Source organism: Falco punctatus (assembly GCF_963210335.1).
Source record: "Falco punctatus genome assembly, chromosome: 2".
NCBI classification, from domain to species: domain Eukaryota; kingdom Metazoa; phylum Chordata; class Aves; order Falconiformes; family Falconidae; genus Falco; species Falco punctatus.
This window is the reverse complement of record NC_137581.1, coordinates 81,694,443-81,710,358: the sequence shown is the minus strand read 5'-3', so window position 1 is coordinate 81,710,358 and position 15,916 is coordinate 81,694,443. Positions and strand designations below refer to the sequence as shown.

The following is a 15,916-nucleotide window of genomic DNA, read 5'->3' as shown; positions in this document are numbered from 1 at the left end:
TGAAGACAAAATATAAATGAATATTAATGTCTGGGGACAGCTTAATGATACAGCATAAGATTTAGATTATGTCATTAATTCCTAAGTAAGGAACAACATTCTTTGAGGAGAATTGTTCTGATTATGATTAGAAATGTTTAAAAAAAGAAGGCTTTTCTGTTCATAAATGTATGTCTGTCTTTGGCTGATGTGAAGGTCATATCTCAGTTTTATCCAACAGAAATAGCATAGAACTTGAGTGTCTTACTGTGAAGAAATACTTCCAGCACTTCTATATGCAAGATAGAGCTTAAAATTTTATATGTCGCACACAGCATCATATAGTTCGTTTCAAAAGAGCTGTCACTGCATATATTCACTAGTATTAGTCACAGACTGTAGCAACTTTAGTTTAATTTCAACATTATTGGTGCTCTGCAAGAGGAATTCTTGGTAAATACTGGTAACAAATAAATACTGAAAAGAAATATCATAAGATTAACAGTTTGTATCACAGACCTCATCATTTGATAGTTATTTAATCTTGTTAGCATTCTTACCTGTGTTCAGTGTAAAACAAACTGTATTGTCACTACTTGCTTTTGAACAGGCAAGCAAAAAGGTGATATGTCTCAGCTGTGTTATGAAGTACCTGTTTTTCACGTGAACAGTGTGGTCTTTTATTGCATTCTTTTGGCATTGCTTCTGTTCTAGCAAGATTCCTTTTCTTTTTCCAATATCTAATCATGCTCCCATCAAAGTATCAGTCCCTAAGGGAGAAGGCAGGAGGGGAGAAGTACAGATGTTGCCCGCCAGGAGACAGAGAAGCTGGTTTTATTTATAATGAAAGTGATAGAATAACCTGGTTTAAATGTATGAAGCAGCAAAATGGAAAATCTCAAGTTTTATCAGCAATGAAGTTATTTTTTCCTCTACGAGTCTAGCTTTGGTCAATTTGTCCGATACTCAACAATGATTCATAATCCAGCAAAATCAGAACACCATCTCAGAATACAATTAAAAATTATGTTCTGGTTATTACTGTAGCCCTATGAAGCCTCAGAGCCTGAACACATGTCCTGTACTTAGATCTTCGTACAGAAAAATTTTCAGAGGTGGCATTTGAAAAGGCCATGGCAATTAAATGAGATAGAAGCAAAACATTCTGCTGGCTGGTGTGTACTTCTCCAAAAGGTTCATAACCTTACTGATTTCAAGACAAATTACAGATGATGTAACCTTCAAATAAACCATGATAATGTCACCTTTCAACATTGGTCATGTTCCAGATCATAGTTATTGTCCAAAATAGTCTGTCCATAGCTCATACATATTCATAAGCTGTAAGGGGCATTTGTGTTCCCCAGCAGAGTATGTAACTGAGGTCTCTTTGTGACCAAAGGATTTACACTTGATACAAAAAAAGAGAACTCCCCACAATCATCCTGTTGCCTTGCTGCCTCTCACGCTCCAACCAACTTGTATAATACAGCTGGGTGGTACTAAACACCAGGCAACATGAAGATGCTCATTGCCTCAGATGTCAAAAGGTAGCAGAGGAGCCAGTGCCCAGCAGGCTCTTGCTGCTGTCTGTCAGTGCAGACAGGGGAAAGAAACATCACAAACCTTAAAACCAGACAAAGCACAGTGTGACACACCTTTATATTGTATGATGAAGTACTCTGCTGAATCCAGAGGATGAAGAATCGGGCCTCACTCCTTCCTGGTGGTTTTTGTGCTGTTTTTTTTTCCCCTACTACCTTGAGTTCAGGAGAGGGCATTTTAATGCTGCTTTTCTTGAAAGTCAGTTGTTCCAGGAGCACAGAAAAGTAGGTAGAAAAACAGGGAAGACAAACAGAACTCCCTCTTCAGCTGGGACTGTGGGCATGGGGAGGTGGACAACAAAAAGAGGTGGAGAGGAAAGAATAATCAGCTCTTTTTCAAAGTGGAAGTATTTGCTTTGATCAGTTCTAGTGAAAAACAGGGTTGGTAGAAGGTGATACTGCGTTACAAGGAGTCAGTGAAACTGCCCAGGAACCTCCTGAACTGGGATCTCAGAGCTATAGTTCTTTAGCAGAGGCATACACACAGCAAAAGTCACTCAGGGAAAGGCTGAGGTTCCTCACACATCCTCACTTAACCTTTGCTCCTGGCCAACAGCAGTCTCCCAGGAGATGACTGCCCTTACAGTGTAACTCCATGTGCCTATTCTCTATGGTACCAGCATTATTTATTTTTTTTTTCACTGTAGTTACAAGTCATATCTCTGTGCCTCACTACTACTACCTTCTCCTCAAAATATTTTCTCTTGAGCTGCATTCTGAGGCTTCGAAACATCTTTTTCCCTGCCTTTTGGCCATCCCCTTTCCCATATGCCTTCATGATTATGAAGCCTAAGCCTTCCTGTTCCTTTATTCAAAACCAAGGTATTTTATTTCTTAGTCTTGACACTATGCTTTAGACCAGCAGCATATCTGTTTATTGCTGGAGCTTTATAGTAAGGAAGGATTAACATTGATACCAGCTGTGTCAAGGACCTGACTTCAAGCCTCAAGAGATTTCTAAGCCTCCTGGCTACATGACAAGCATTTTAAGGTCTTTGGAAAGTACTGAGTATAAACCAGCACAGGAGTACAAAATGTAAAACAAGAAGAAAAGGATGAAGTCACTTTTGGAGAGAGAAAGTGGGGGGGAAAAAAAGGGTAAAAGCAGATGCAGAGAGAGGTATGTTCAAGACTGGGTTAAATCTGCCTCAGCTCTACAGGCATCTGTAGTGAGAGCTCATGGGCACAGCTGCAAGCTAAAGCTAGATCTCCTCTTGCCAAAGAACAGTTGGAACAACTAGGCTACTTTAACCTACACATTAACGAGCCAAATGTTGAGAGGCCTGTGCAGGCTGCCCTGTTATGTGAAACAAATTCATGGTGTATTTACTTTCTCCAAGTGTTGCAGCTCTGCTGCCTTTTTAGCTCAGTTTCAATGGCAGCTTGCAAGTGACTTTCCTTTTCTGCTTCCCAATCAGAGAATCACTTTGATATAATTTTTCTGCAGCAGACCCTGCAATGAGGATGCATGCCTTGACCTCCTCTGGTTAGTTTAGTGGCACAAATTTTTTACCTCTTTCCTCAGGGGTCAAGCATCATTAACTTACCCAAGTGAAAGATACTATACCTAAACGGTTGTGACACGCTGTTACACACAGGGGCATGGAAGGAGACCTGAGGAAACCATCTAATTCCTTGCACCATCCAGAGGTAGGATTGGCTATACCTAAACATTTATCTGAACTGCTCTTAAAGGCACCTAAGGATACGTCTTAACAGCCACCTATTTAAATTATTTCCAGTCCTTCATAGTCTTCTGTGTAAGAATGGTTTTTTGGGTTTTTTTTCCATTACGGATACTAGAAATTTAATCCCTGCAGCTGGGGTTTTTTTTTTTTTGCATATTTTAGTATTTTCAGCAGATTTTCCCTCAGCCTTCTCTTCTCAAGGTTATAAAACCCACTTCCTTCAATTCTTTCTTAACAGGCTGTGTTTTCATGCCCTTTGATTATTTGAATTTCTCTCCTCTATACTTTCTTTGGTTAGTGAACTTCTTTCTTGAGCTCAAAACTAATCACACTGTTCCAGCTGAGGCTTCACTAATACTGAATAAAGTGGAAGGATTGCTTCAGATACCTTATGATGCCAGCCAGTATTGCATCTATTTTTCTCATAACAACATGATGTTATTGGCTTATGCACCGCTGTGACCCACCATACCCCCCCATCTTCTTCTAGTGAAGGTTTATATTTGTACAGCTGATTATTCTTTCTTGTCCACTGTGTTTTTTCAGGTTTCACCTCTGTTTAAGTAGTAGCTTCAATTTGTCACGATTGATTTGAATACTAATTTATAATTGCAATCCCTCCTGCTTAATGCCACATGCTAATTAGTAAGCATCCTCTCTATTCCATCACTTTGGTCATCAGGGAAAATTTGAAGGCCCCCAAATGATGTAACCCCCCATTTTGATAGCATTTAGTAGTAGCTACTCTCTGAGAGTAGTTGCATACTCACCTTTCAGAATTTCTATCCAGACCATGTTTCCTCATTTTATTTGTGAGGATATCACTAGGGAGACTAAGTTAAGAATATTCCTGTGACTCCTATTGATCTCCACAGCTGCTGTGTGGTTCTTAAAGTTAAAATTGTCCTTCTTTTTTTGTGTGTACATTATATTGATCTGTATCTGTGACTTGCTGCAGTAAGAATGACAGTAAATGTAATAAGTTTAGTAAAGGAATTGCTCTTTTTTTTTTTTTTTTGGAGGAAAGAAGTAGCAAGTTGATTCAGCTTGCAGATTGAGACTATGTCTACCTGTGACAAATCGAGATTGAGGATATGTCTACCTGTGCAACAGGTGTTTAACCTCCTGTTATAAGCCACAGGCATCTAGTCTGGACAGACAGTTCAGTCTAGAAGGCTACTCAGCTCACCTAGACATATACACTAATGCCTAGTCAGGTGAACTGAATCTAGACTCAGTTGTGTCAACTGAATCTCTACTGACTGCAGCAGGATGTTGGACATAGGCCTGATTCTGGGTGCCTTGATCTACGAGCCAAATCCTGCCTGTTAAGTTCTGTATAACACACAGGATGATATGTATTTAGTATATTCTAGTCATGGTTTTGGTACACATTTTTACATTGCAGAAGAAAACAAGAAGGGTAGTATTTACCATGCAAACAGGTGTAATGCTGTGACGCTGGAATTTGTTATTGCTGATCTCAGTAACTACTACTGGGTAGTAGGTCTGTCATGTGAAAGAGAAAGTGAGTCTTCCTAGCCCTAACCTATGAGATCATCTTAAATTACTAATGTTGCTTGCATTTATAGTAATCTGGCTTTATCCTGGGGGGGGGTGGGGTGGGGAAGGATAGTCATGGTATTTCATGATATGTCATGAAATGACAAGAGCATTAGAGCAATTCTGTTGTTAACATGTCACCACTCTAGCAGCAGGGTTGGGAGAGGCCACCTGCACATTAACCCCACAGCCCAGGCTTTCTCTAACCACCAAGCTTTTTAGTTCAACAGCAAATTAGGGGCAGTTGTTATTAATCTAACTCTTCTATTCACTGCCAGGGCTTCAATGGGGCATTTGATACCTCCTGATCTATCTTTGATATCCATGCAAGACTCTCACCACCCCACAGCTGGCACCCTCAGTGTAAAGTTGCTTTTGTAAAAGTTTGCCATCCCAAACATTTGTTCATCCCAGGAGGCTTGGGAATGTAAAAACATGATGGGAAATGTTTAGGGTTATGTCAGGCTCTTTTGCAATTGTGGTGTGATATTGTTGGCAGCTTCATGTATGCAGGTTTAAGGACCATTCCCGTCCCCTTCTGCTGTTTAGAGCTATCCTCCAGTGCTGTTTTCATTCTTCATCCTCCTGAACTGACACAGGCCCTGCTTGTGATGCCTGGTATCAATTTCACAGTGTGAAACGAACACAGCTTTTACAATGTCATAGCACTATCAAAACTAGCTGGCTTCAACAAGGTCTTTACCATCACATACCAGGTTAACATCAATAAATAGTTCACACACCTTGCCCCTGCACAGCCACCAATCCCCCACAAGGTTTCAAAAAACCCATTTACCATCTGTGCTGTTTCTTCATCCTCTTCAGGCCAGTCCACCCTGCTTCTTGCCTCCACTGCATCTGAAATCTTCCCTCTTCAGGCTCCTTTTCCAGCCAGCCTCTCCACATCTGGACCCCCTTTTTCTCCTGGGGCCTCTCCTGTATCTGGGGTACACTCTCTCTCCTCCCTCTGCTTCTTCCAGGTCCCTCTTCATACAGTCCATCCTTCTCATACCCCTTAATGCTATTTAACTACTTAACAGAACCAGCCACAGCTGCACCTTATCCAAGTCAGCCAACCCATTGCCCCTGAAGCCAGCCCACAGCTGTATATTATCAATGTTAATTAACCCAGCTTCATCCCTCTATAATTCCTCTACGTTACAAGTCTGGCTTTGTTAGACAAAATTGTAAGCCCTCACATGTGACTTAATTGGTTTGGGGTTTGCTGCTAGCACAAAGCTTTCTTCCACTTTTTTCTGCCTGTTCTCCAGCCTGCCAGATCTCACAGAAGGTATGGCAAGGACTGGGAACCACACACTTTGCTGTTGATGCAGGCCTTCCAAATTGCCCTTGCTGAGCACAAAACTTGCACAGAAGCCTGCTTCTTCGTGTTTCCCACTGCTTCTGCAACAGCCCTCCTCCCAGTCACACAGCCTCTGCACTACTTTCCCACAACCCAACACAGCCTTCTGCGGCCATGCAGCAAAATGTGCCAGATGCGTCCACTGCCCTTTGCTCCTGGGTGATACTATGTCCCGTTCTGGAGCTGAAGGTCAATGGGATCCTTTTAGATTGGGATGCAAGGTAGACCTGAAGGGAGCTTCCCTGGCTGTGTGGATCTACACAAAGAGTCTTTGAGACCATACTCATCCTGCAATGGTGGTAGCCAGGTGCACACATAACCTCCAGCCTCAGTAACATAGCCTAGACAAGGTGGATCCACCAACAGCTTTATGTCCTGTATGCACTAGTCAACACTGTCTCCGCAGGACAAAAGTCACCTTCAAACAGCTTTTGAAATACATCATTTTTCAGCTTGTGAGGAACCTGTCTATTAACCTGAGCTATGAAAAATCAAGAGAGTGGCTCTGCTTTCCTGGTTTTCTCCTTGCAGGGCTGAGCCAGGTCAGCAGAAGCTGCAGTGCTGCTCTTCCCAGGAGCAGTAGTAAGTGTCACCTAAAGGTTCAGCCCCAGCTCTCTCCCAGGAAGGGAAGAGGGACCTGCAGGTATTTCATCATATATGATCCTCACGCTGTGCTCAAGCTCCAGGGACAAATGTAGAAGCAGCCATTAATGCCCTTTGCCTCCATTGCAGCCAGGTGTGCTGCTGACCTAGCATCATTTACCACCTTTTATTTTATTGTGTTCAAGGTCATTCATGCAGCTATTTTGTCTGACAGCAATGTCACTGTTTGGGTTCAAATGCATAAAAATATATTTGTGAATATAAAAAAGTAGATTTATGTGTGTCTCTCTCTGTTTCTTCTTTATATCTCATTGAAAGACTATAATATAATGTCCCACAAAGCTGTGATTATCCAAGTCTAGAAACCATAGCTTTTCCCATCCTGTAATAAGCACAGTCTCACCCTCTTTATCTCTCCGTCTCTGTGTGTATGTCTATGTGCACATAAACATACACCTGTATCTACTATTACAGTTTAAGGGGAAAAAATCACAAAGTAGTCAGTAGTGAGTTTCCAGCACCAGGTCACAAAATAGTCCCAGTGTTCTGGAGTTTATGGTGCCTGCAGATGAAAAGCCACAATTAGCACATCATTCAGTCTTTGAAACAAGATGCAAGAGAGGAGAGAAGTCTTCAGTTATAGAGGAGGAGGATGCATATATTTCCCCCCCGATGCTGTTTCCAAATTGTAGAGTACAGAGGAAGGGAGGGGGACTACTGGCTCCTCATTAACCAAGGCCTTAAAGGCAACAGCAAATACAAACAAAGAAACAACATGGGAGAAATTAGGAAGCACGGGGATGAGTGCAGGGACTCTCTTGTACTTCAAAGGGAATGAGATATGTGAGGCAGTAGTAACTCTAGTCCCTGAAGTGGTAATATTTGAACATATCTAGCTCATATAAAATTAGAATTGCTTTTAAGTCTGCACAGTCTTGCTGCAGCAGGTCACAGGTTTCTTCTTCCAGCATCCCATTCCCAGTTACAGTGAACGTTTGGACAAGCTCTGTATGTGACAATGTGGAGATATATCTGACATTAGCAGTGGCATCCCAGCAGCACAAGTTAGAGGCGTGGAGTAGGTGAAGAGGACTAGGGCAGGTGAAAGGCATGAAGAAAACTTAAATGAGTGTAATTCTGAATTTTCCTCAGTTAAGGGCAGCAGACTTGTGATCTGATGCTGAGGACTGCCAATATCCTGACCAGGTGTACCGCAGAACTGGATTCTTCCCCTTCTCTTCCCTCCTCCATCACTCTCAGGCAGGAGGCTTTGTGGCGCTGGCCGGGGTTTGTTCTTACTGAAGTTAGATTGAGTTCTGTGTGAATGAAAGTGGAGTTAAGCCAATACCGAGCACCTTTGAAAAATCCCACTCAGAATTAATTTAGTGTTTATTCAATTAAGTATTAATTATGGGATCTCTTTAGAAGAAGAAGATCCCTTACTGTTATTTCAGCAAAGTTTAGAATATGGTGTCTTAGTTCCCCCAAGCATTGTCTGCTGTAGTTCATCTTCTGATGTATTTTTCCTACAGTTACAGCCTGTAGAAAAGAACTACATTTTCAAATATAGTTCCAGAGATTAAGAATGGCACAATTTCTAAACACCATACAAGAATTTTGTGAAAGTGCCAATAATCTCTTTATCAGTACTCTAAAAGTATCAAAACAAGGGTTGGGAAGGCCTGCTATTTAAAAAATGAGAGCCATAACAAGCACAGATGAAAGGAGTAAATGTAGACATGCAGCTTCATATGGAGTCACCCTGATCCCTTTTATACAAGGAGCAACAGAACTTTATGTCTGGAATATTTATTTGGCTCCAACAAGTGACCGCTGGTGTGACTACAGAGAGCTGTATCTGAGCAGTCAGCTGAGGGACTTAGGTGGATTTGGGTGCCTGCTGTGATCAGGAGAATGATGAGTGATGCAGGCCACCTACTTGATAAATTTTGTCCCTCTTGCAAACAGTGGTGAAAGACAGCTGCTTTCCAAGAGCAGCAGAGAGGGTCTAGGAGAGGTCTTTGCTCCTCTGCAGCTACCAGGCTCTCAGGGAGTGGTAGAAGGCTGGGAAACTGAAGAGACATGCCTGTGAAACAGAGCCTTGTTTTGTGCACATATGTACATATACATGTACACAGGAGTATAACAAAAAGATGAAAAGTTATTTCTAATAGTACCAAACTGCTTCTTACTAAAGCTATGTGGCTGATTGCTGTTGTGAATGTTTGACTTCTGCAAAAGCATGTTTATGTCATTTTCAAGTACATCATTTCAATACTTGAAATAGTTTCAGTGCATTTTCAATACTGTTTGTGTGAATTCTGCAAATCTAATTTCCAATACACTCAGATACCTACCTGGAACATTTTTGGCCTCAGAATTTCAAACAGAAGTCTCTGACCAGCAGAGACTCTGCCTTTCCTACAGGGGCTACCTGGAAACTTGTGTCTTCATAAAACCATTTGGCATACAGAAAACTCAAGTCCAAAGAGGAGCTTCATTTTTCTGCCAATGCTGAGAACATGCTCAGCTCAATCAAACTCCACTGCATTTACGGACAACTGCTTTGGTGTTTTTACCATCCCATTTTTGCACAGCTCCCACAAGAAAACATGCTCACCCAAGACAGTGGAGACTGATTCCAGGCCTTTTTTCACTGGAACAGGCGGTTTGATCCCCACCGGTTACAGAACTGGGGACTGATGCTTTCAGGGGAGAGGACCTTCCACCTCTCTTGCAGAGTATCAATCATTCTGGAGGCAGAACCAGACCCAACAAAGCAGAGTCTCTAGTGCTTAGGGTAGGGAGCTGGGAAAGATGAATCCTGGCACATCACTCCCTGCTGCTGCCCAGATTAATCCTCTTTTTTACATGGTGATTGTCTGCACTACACAACATCAGTGCTAACTTTCATTAGTTTTTGTGCCTGGAAAGACGCAAAGGAACAGAAAATTATGAGGTCTTGTGATTCTTGTAGAGCTTGGAATAGCAGTTGTGCATCCAAATGAAAACAGCTCTAACTCAGGATTTGCTCTTTAATTCTTCCTAGAAAGAAGATCAGATTAATATATGTAGGTTACTTGGGAATGTGATTACCTGATTTTATTATTTCATTTTCATGGGATGTACCATTGGTTAGCATCTAGAGGAAGTATTAATTCTGACTGAGATAAATGATGTTATTTTGTCTTTTCATACATATTTTTGATTCCTAGACTGCTCCCAAATGGTATATTAAAAAAAAAATTAAAAAGGCAAAACAAACAATTTTGAAATATGCATTCTTGGTGCAGGCCAAACAAGATTACTTAATCTCATTAGTGAACTCTGATATTTTGTATCTTGATGTACATAAAGCATCTTCTTCGTATCATAGAACCACCAAGAACCATTTTCTGTGCATTAGCCTGCTTACAGACATAGTTTGCAGACTAGGGATTACGTGTCCTCTCTCTTTTGAACCATAAATAAAGATGGTGACCCCTTGCTTGCAAATTAAAAGGGATAGACTCACTATCTGGATTCCCAACTAGCTTCTTTGTATACCTGCAACACAGCAAACTTAACTGGGTTGCTACTTTCCAACACTGCTGCACTTTTGTAAGAGTATCTGTCTCAATACCTGTTAGCAATAATGCAATCTATCTCAGAAGGCTGTCAGCCACTTTTACCCTGGATATAACCTTTTTTATTTTTTCTAAAGCCCTTATATTTGAAACTACAGAGTCAAAGAAAATAATACACACACTCTCAATCTCCAACCCCTTATGATGATCTTTTTAATGGCATTTGGATTTTTAAAAAATACTTATGGCCCAAGTTAGAGGAAAAATTCCTTGCTAAACAGAACTGTGTTTCCTAGAGGGTTTAATCCTGTTTCAGACAAATTTGGTAAGAAACCACTGTCTTTAGACATGTAGGACTATGCACTGGAAAACCACTCACCCACAGAAGGGAGCTCAGAGGCATCTCTTTTCTCACATGAGGTGCTAAGAACCGAGGCTGGACACACAGAGCAGCAGAGCATCAGACTGTTCCTATGAGACAGTAACCTCTCCCCTTTTATTTCTCTTCTCTTTCACAAAGATACTCTGTTTGAAAGCTATGCAGTCCTGCCTGAGTTTCAGGGCTTCATGGTAGGTCTGCAAGGACTTGATGAACAGGTCTCAGCTAAGGCTCATGTGAAGGCCCAGCACAGGCTGTCGTGTACCGTGGACATCAGCAAGCTTCACTTCTCCATCATTGCCATAAGCATTTTGTCAGCAGCTTACAAAAGCCCTGACAAAGGCCACTGAGAGACAGCCAGGCTTGGGATCTCTGGTATGGTAGAAGTCCTCCAAGCTCAGATGGCAAGATGAAGTATAGGGGAGGTCAGTGGGGACATACCCAAGAAAGCAGCGAGTTCTTCAGTTTAAGATTCATATAAAGCTTGAACCAGCAAACTGGTTTTGTATCTCTACAGCTTTAAGTGCTTAACAGACCCACTGAAGCTGGGAGCAGAATAACTAAAATTTGCTAGGTCATGGGCTCTTTTATTCCGGAAAAACACTGATTATTTCTGATAGGCACAAAATGCAGTAGCATTATAAGGCTTTTCTTACAATCAAAAGGTACCAGCAAAGGTTTAGTGTTTCCCTCTGGTCTCTGAGTACAGTCAATCCACCTGACACAGAACACCACCACTGCAGGGACGGCTGGCTTTCAGAAGTAAGCCAAGCTGGACTCAGATAGTTAATCAAAAGAAAAGAGGGCATAGGGTAGTGACAGCCGAAAGTCTCAGCAAACCACAGGATGATCACAGCTGAACCAACCTTTCTGCGAGGGAAGATGGTGCATCAAGGGTGAGATGCGCTGACAGGAGAAAAGGACAAAGCTTTCTTATTCAAGTCCCAGCGAGAGAATACTTTAGGAAAAAAATAAGCCCCACAACATTATCTGGACAACTAGACATTGCCTTCACTGTTGTTTAGTTCAAGAAAGCCTTACACAGTAGTCTGACTTGAAAAACAGAGCTTAAGTATCCAGAGTGGTGTCAAGCTAAGAAATCAGGAAGCATTTCATCTCTGAACACCATTTAGACTCTCTCAGCATGAGGCATACCATGTAGTTTTCACCTGAAGCCTCATTTTCTTTTGCTTCAATACACTGCCTGAATTTTAACAAGGGTGGCACTTGTGTTGTTCTTCATTCAGCACTTAGTTGCCTAATATACTGATAAAAAAGTTTCAAAATATGGATTTATAACCAAGTCGGGGCATTTGGTTTTGAAGAATAGCTCCTCCTTTTCTTAAATGTTAATATGAAGATTGCCTAACAAAGCCAAAATGAGAATTTTAAAGTGATTCATTGCTTAATATCCAGTTCTAGCTGTTTACAAGTATGTTTTGTCTTGTCATTCATAATTTCTGTTATATTCCTTCCATGCATTTATTCAACTCAACAGTTAAATTAATGTTGAATTCACCTCAACATTTATGCCTGGCAACAGCCTTTGCGGTCACAAGGCGATGATTTCATTAGAGGAACCAAGCAAATGTGGAAGGAATGTGGGGTGTGAGAGGGGAAAAAAAGGTTTTGTTGAAACACAAATATCTCCTGTGAGACTGATTTGAGCAATTATAGCTCTGGCACCGTGATAGCAAGGGGATGTGGGAATAAATACCAGCCAAGCTCTTGTCTTGCTATAAATATTTTCTTTTTTGCTAATTCAGCTCAGGCATGGTCTCTGCTTAAACCCCTCCTCTCTCCTTACCAGAGGACTGTGACTGGGGCCATGCTGCTCTGCCACATTCTGTCCAGCCAGCAGAGCCGCTTGCAGCCATACAGAAGTGCCACCAATCGTCACCTGAATTTCACATCACAGCCCCCATCATCCCATTTTTCACCAGCAAAGGAGGATAGTAGCACGACTGGGGGGGGATGTGATACTGGATATAGCAATTACCCTTCAAACATTCCCCATTCCTTAGATAACTGCATAGCATTGTTTGTGCGCAGCAGTCTCTATACTCACACTTACAGGTCACGCATATTTCGCAGTATAGTTATTTGGTTATCATAGGTATTGTTGGTGTTTTGGGTAAGGACTGGAATTTTCCATATATAATTAACAGTAGGGAGTGGTGCTTTTTTGGATACTGGGGTTTTTAGATGCTGGAGGTTGAAAGAGAGTGGAAAAGAGATGCACATATGAACTTTCTTATAAAGTAGTCTGGTGATAATGCCTGGCTCACCCTCCCTTCACTTACCTTTTGATGTTCAGACCATGCATCAAATGTGAGAAGAATGACTGACAGTGCTGAAACAGTGTGTGGTATCTAATGAGCTCACTGGGGCTCATTACTCCCAGTTTTGACATTTTAGTCTAAATCCCTCAGTTTCTAACAGTTTAATTTACCCTTTTGTTTGCCCACTGCTCTGTGTTGTTAAAAACTGGCCACCTCCAAGTCGTCTCCGAAAGACAGACAGTCCTTCCCGTGTATCACAAACCTCTCTAACTGGTGTCTGTGGGTATACCTGTCCCCCATTGCTTTCTACTACTGACTGCCGTCCTGCTCCAGAACTTGGCTTGCAAGGCCAGTGTCTGTCACCTGCCCACCTTCACATCCCATACGTACTCGTCATGAGGAGGCAGTGGCAAAGGAATTTGGCTTGGCCCAAGCAGCCACAGTAGCCACTGCACAGACCACAGCACGACTGCTGTCCCTGGCAGACCCTGAGGATCCCCTGCCTCGAGCTGCTGTGCATGGCATTTGCTGCAGACAGACTGGATGGTGCTGAACAGATGGACCGAACACTGCGCTTGGATAGAACTTCCCCTCTTTGCTATGGAGCCCTAGCAGACATCGGTGTGCAGGGGAGCATCTCCAGCCTGTCCCAGAGAATAACCATGGGGCTATGCATGTGGGTGCTGCTGAGCATATGAAGCCATGAAGATGACTTCTATCAAAAAAATGGCTTATGAACATCACAGACATATTTCTGACTGACTGGGTATACTGCCATTTAAAGAGACAAGAACTGTAATATAAAAACTGTCAGGTTGTTTTCTTGCAGTCAAAAGAGACTATGACTGAACTTTCCTAAAACCTCATGTTAATGGAGGAGGGACAGATTTTCTCTGCAAATACCAAATATCATTCCAAAACTTGGGATCCTTTATTATTTTGAGATCCTTTCACCCTATCAATAACTATAATTCATTCAGCTCCTCAAGGCATTTATTTCTGCAATGATCCTACACATGAAAGCAGTTCATGGCCTTGCTTGCTTCTTACAGAGAAGTGCTGGCTACTCTCTTCTGCAGGACTCCATAGCTCTGATGCCCTGACTGTGGGACACATGCCCTGACTGTGGGACACCTTCACCTACAGGTGGTCTGGGCTTGCACTAACCCCACCACAGCCTCCGACATCCTTGTGTATGCACAAAGGATGCATGGGTGTATGGACCAGCCAAGAGCTGTGCCATTTCCTGAGCAGCTGCCAAACTGGATGGCGAGTCCACCAGGACTCCAGGTAGCAGGTCACTAGGTAAATCAAGATACAGTCTTTGTGATTGACTGAGTGATGCTGGGACTAAGGCTCTGCCTTAAACTTCCTATGGGCACCTCAGCGTGATTCCCCTGGTTTTGGGATTGCCTGTCTTTAAAAGCCAAAGTGGTACTCACTCCATGGCCTAAGAGGTGTAGATGAAAATAAGTCCTAGGCTTGGTCGTTATTTTGGTGGCTCTGGCTCTGTACATCAACAGGTCTACTCAAGTTAAGAAAAGACTCCATTTAGTACGTGTCACTTTAATCTTTGATTAGTCTTTATCATTTGAATAATGACTTTTGTGACAGATGTGATGTGTCCCATTTCCAGGCCTTTAGAGGGGAATAATGAGTTTCATGACCTTTCACTTCTCAAGAGTTGCTCAGCCACTGAACTCTGATGCCGCACGCTGCAAATAATAATTTCAGCTGGCTAGGGCTGGGTAATCCCAGCATGACATTTTATATCCAGTTCACTTTTTAATGATTTATTTGTAATTTCTGCTAAACCACAGTTAAAGTTATCCAGCACTTGGCTGCTAGATCAGTAACAGATAACCCTTGCCAACAACACAGTTTGTTTTGAAGGCCAATATAACTAGGAGACTGAGTATAAGTTGATAGGTTAAGAGGTTGTATGTGGGAACTGATGCCCATCCTCTGTCCGAACGTCAGCTTCCAGAGCACAGTGCTGTCGTCCCTCTGGCCTTCCTCTCGTTTCCCCTGCTGCCTGTGGCCTAAAGTAAAAGCACCTCTCTGTAGTCGGAGCTGAGCCTGAAAAAGAAGAAACTGACAAAAATACCCTTTCAGAAAAAAAGAAAGGCTTCTTAAAAACAAGTCCTCGTGCTTTTGCCTTTGTCGCAGCCCACACTTTGGTACTGGCACCATCCAGGGCCCTGGGATACTTTACACTAGCTCTCAGATCCAATCCAGCCTGCTTAGTCCTGTCCTCGCTGCAATCGTACGCTGGGAGAATCGGCCTCACCTTGGATTACTTCTTGGGAGCCTTCCCCAACACCAGCACCCCAGTCCCCTCTCAGCTGTGGTAGGTACATCCCTAGGAGTTGCACTCCTCACAGTGGCAGGAGAGGATGTAGCGGTAGGTGGCAGTGAGCCGCATGCCCCCCGAGCATCGCAACCGCATGGCCTTCAGCTTGGAGGTCTGGGGCCGGCAGCAGTGGCAGGTGGAGCGGAAAGGCTGCTTCAGGACGGTGCTGAAAGAGACCATTGGCTCTGAGCGCGACGTCTGGCTGCAGCGCCCTTCACAGCGAGCCAGCAGCACCATCTGCGAGGGAAAAGAGATGGATTAGGAAACACGCTCCCATGGCTGCCGGCACGCAGCTAACACCAGCAGATGGGTACCTCCTTCCAGTCTGGCTGGTCTTTCTTCACTTGCTACATCTCCCCACCTTGGCAAGGGCACCCAGCCCCACACAGTGCATTGCCCCTGAGCTGTGTATGAGAGAGCAGAGAAGGTGATATGGGCAGGAGGAAAAGCAAGGCTTCTCCTGGAGTCCCAAGCACCAACACCAGCAGGGACTACAGGGCCTGGTATTCTGAATGCTGACCTCGGGGCTCCAAATG

At 42.9% G+C, this 15,916-nt stretch overlaps 1 protein-coding gene across 2 annotated transcripts in view; it reads right to left on the bottom strand.

Annotated features, from left to right (window-relative positions):
• Nucleotides 1–362: 362 nt before the first annotated feature.
• NDP (norrin cystine knot growth factor NDP) overlaps nt 363–15,916 on the bottom strand; it is a 52,882-nt gene continuing 37,328 nt past the window's right edge. Inside the window, exons 2-3 of one of the 2 annotated variants that reach the window (XR_013925811.1) lie at nt 9,421–15,617; nt 363–8,116 (exon numbers count right to left, since the gene is read on the bottom strand). Coding sequence is in view for 1 of the 2 variants with exons in the window: in XM_080374282.1 (XP_080230408.1) it covers nt 15,390–15,617 (228 nt within the window). In the remaining variant the exon portion in view is untranslated. Of the gene's footprint in view, nt 15,618–15,916 lie in introns of both variants that reach the window. The other variant, XM_080374282.1, reaches the window with a different exon arrangement.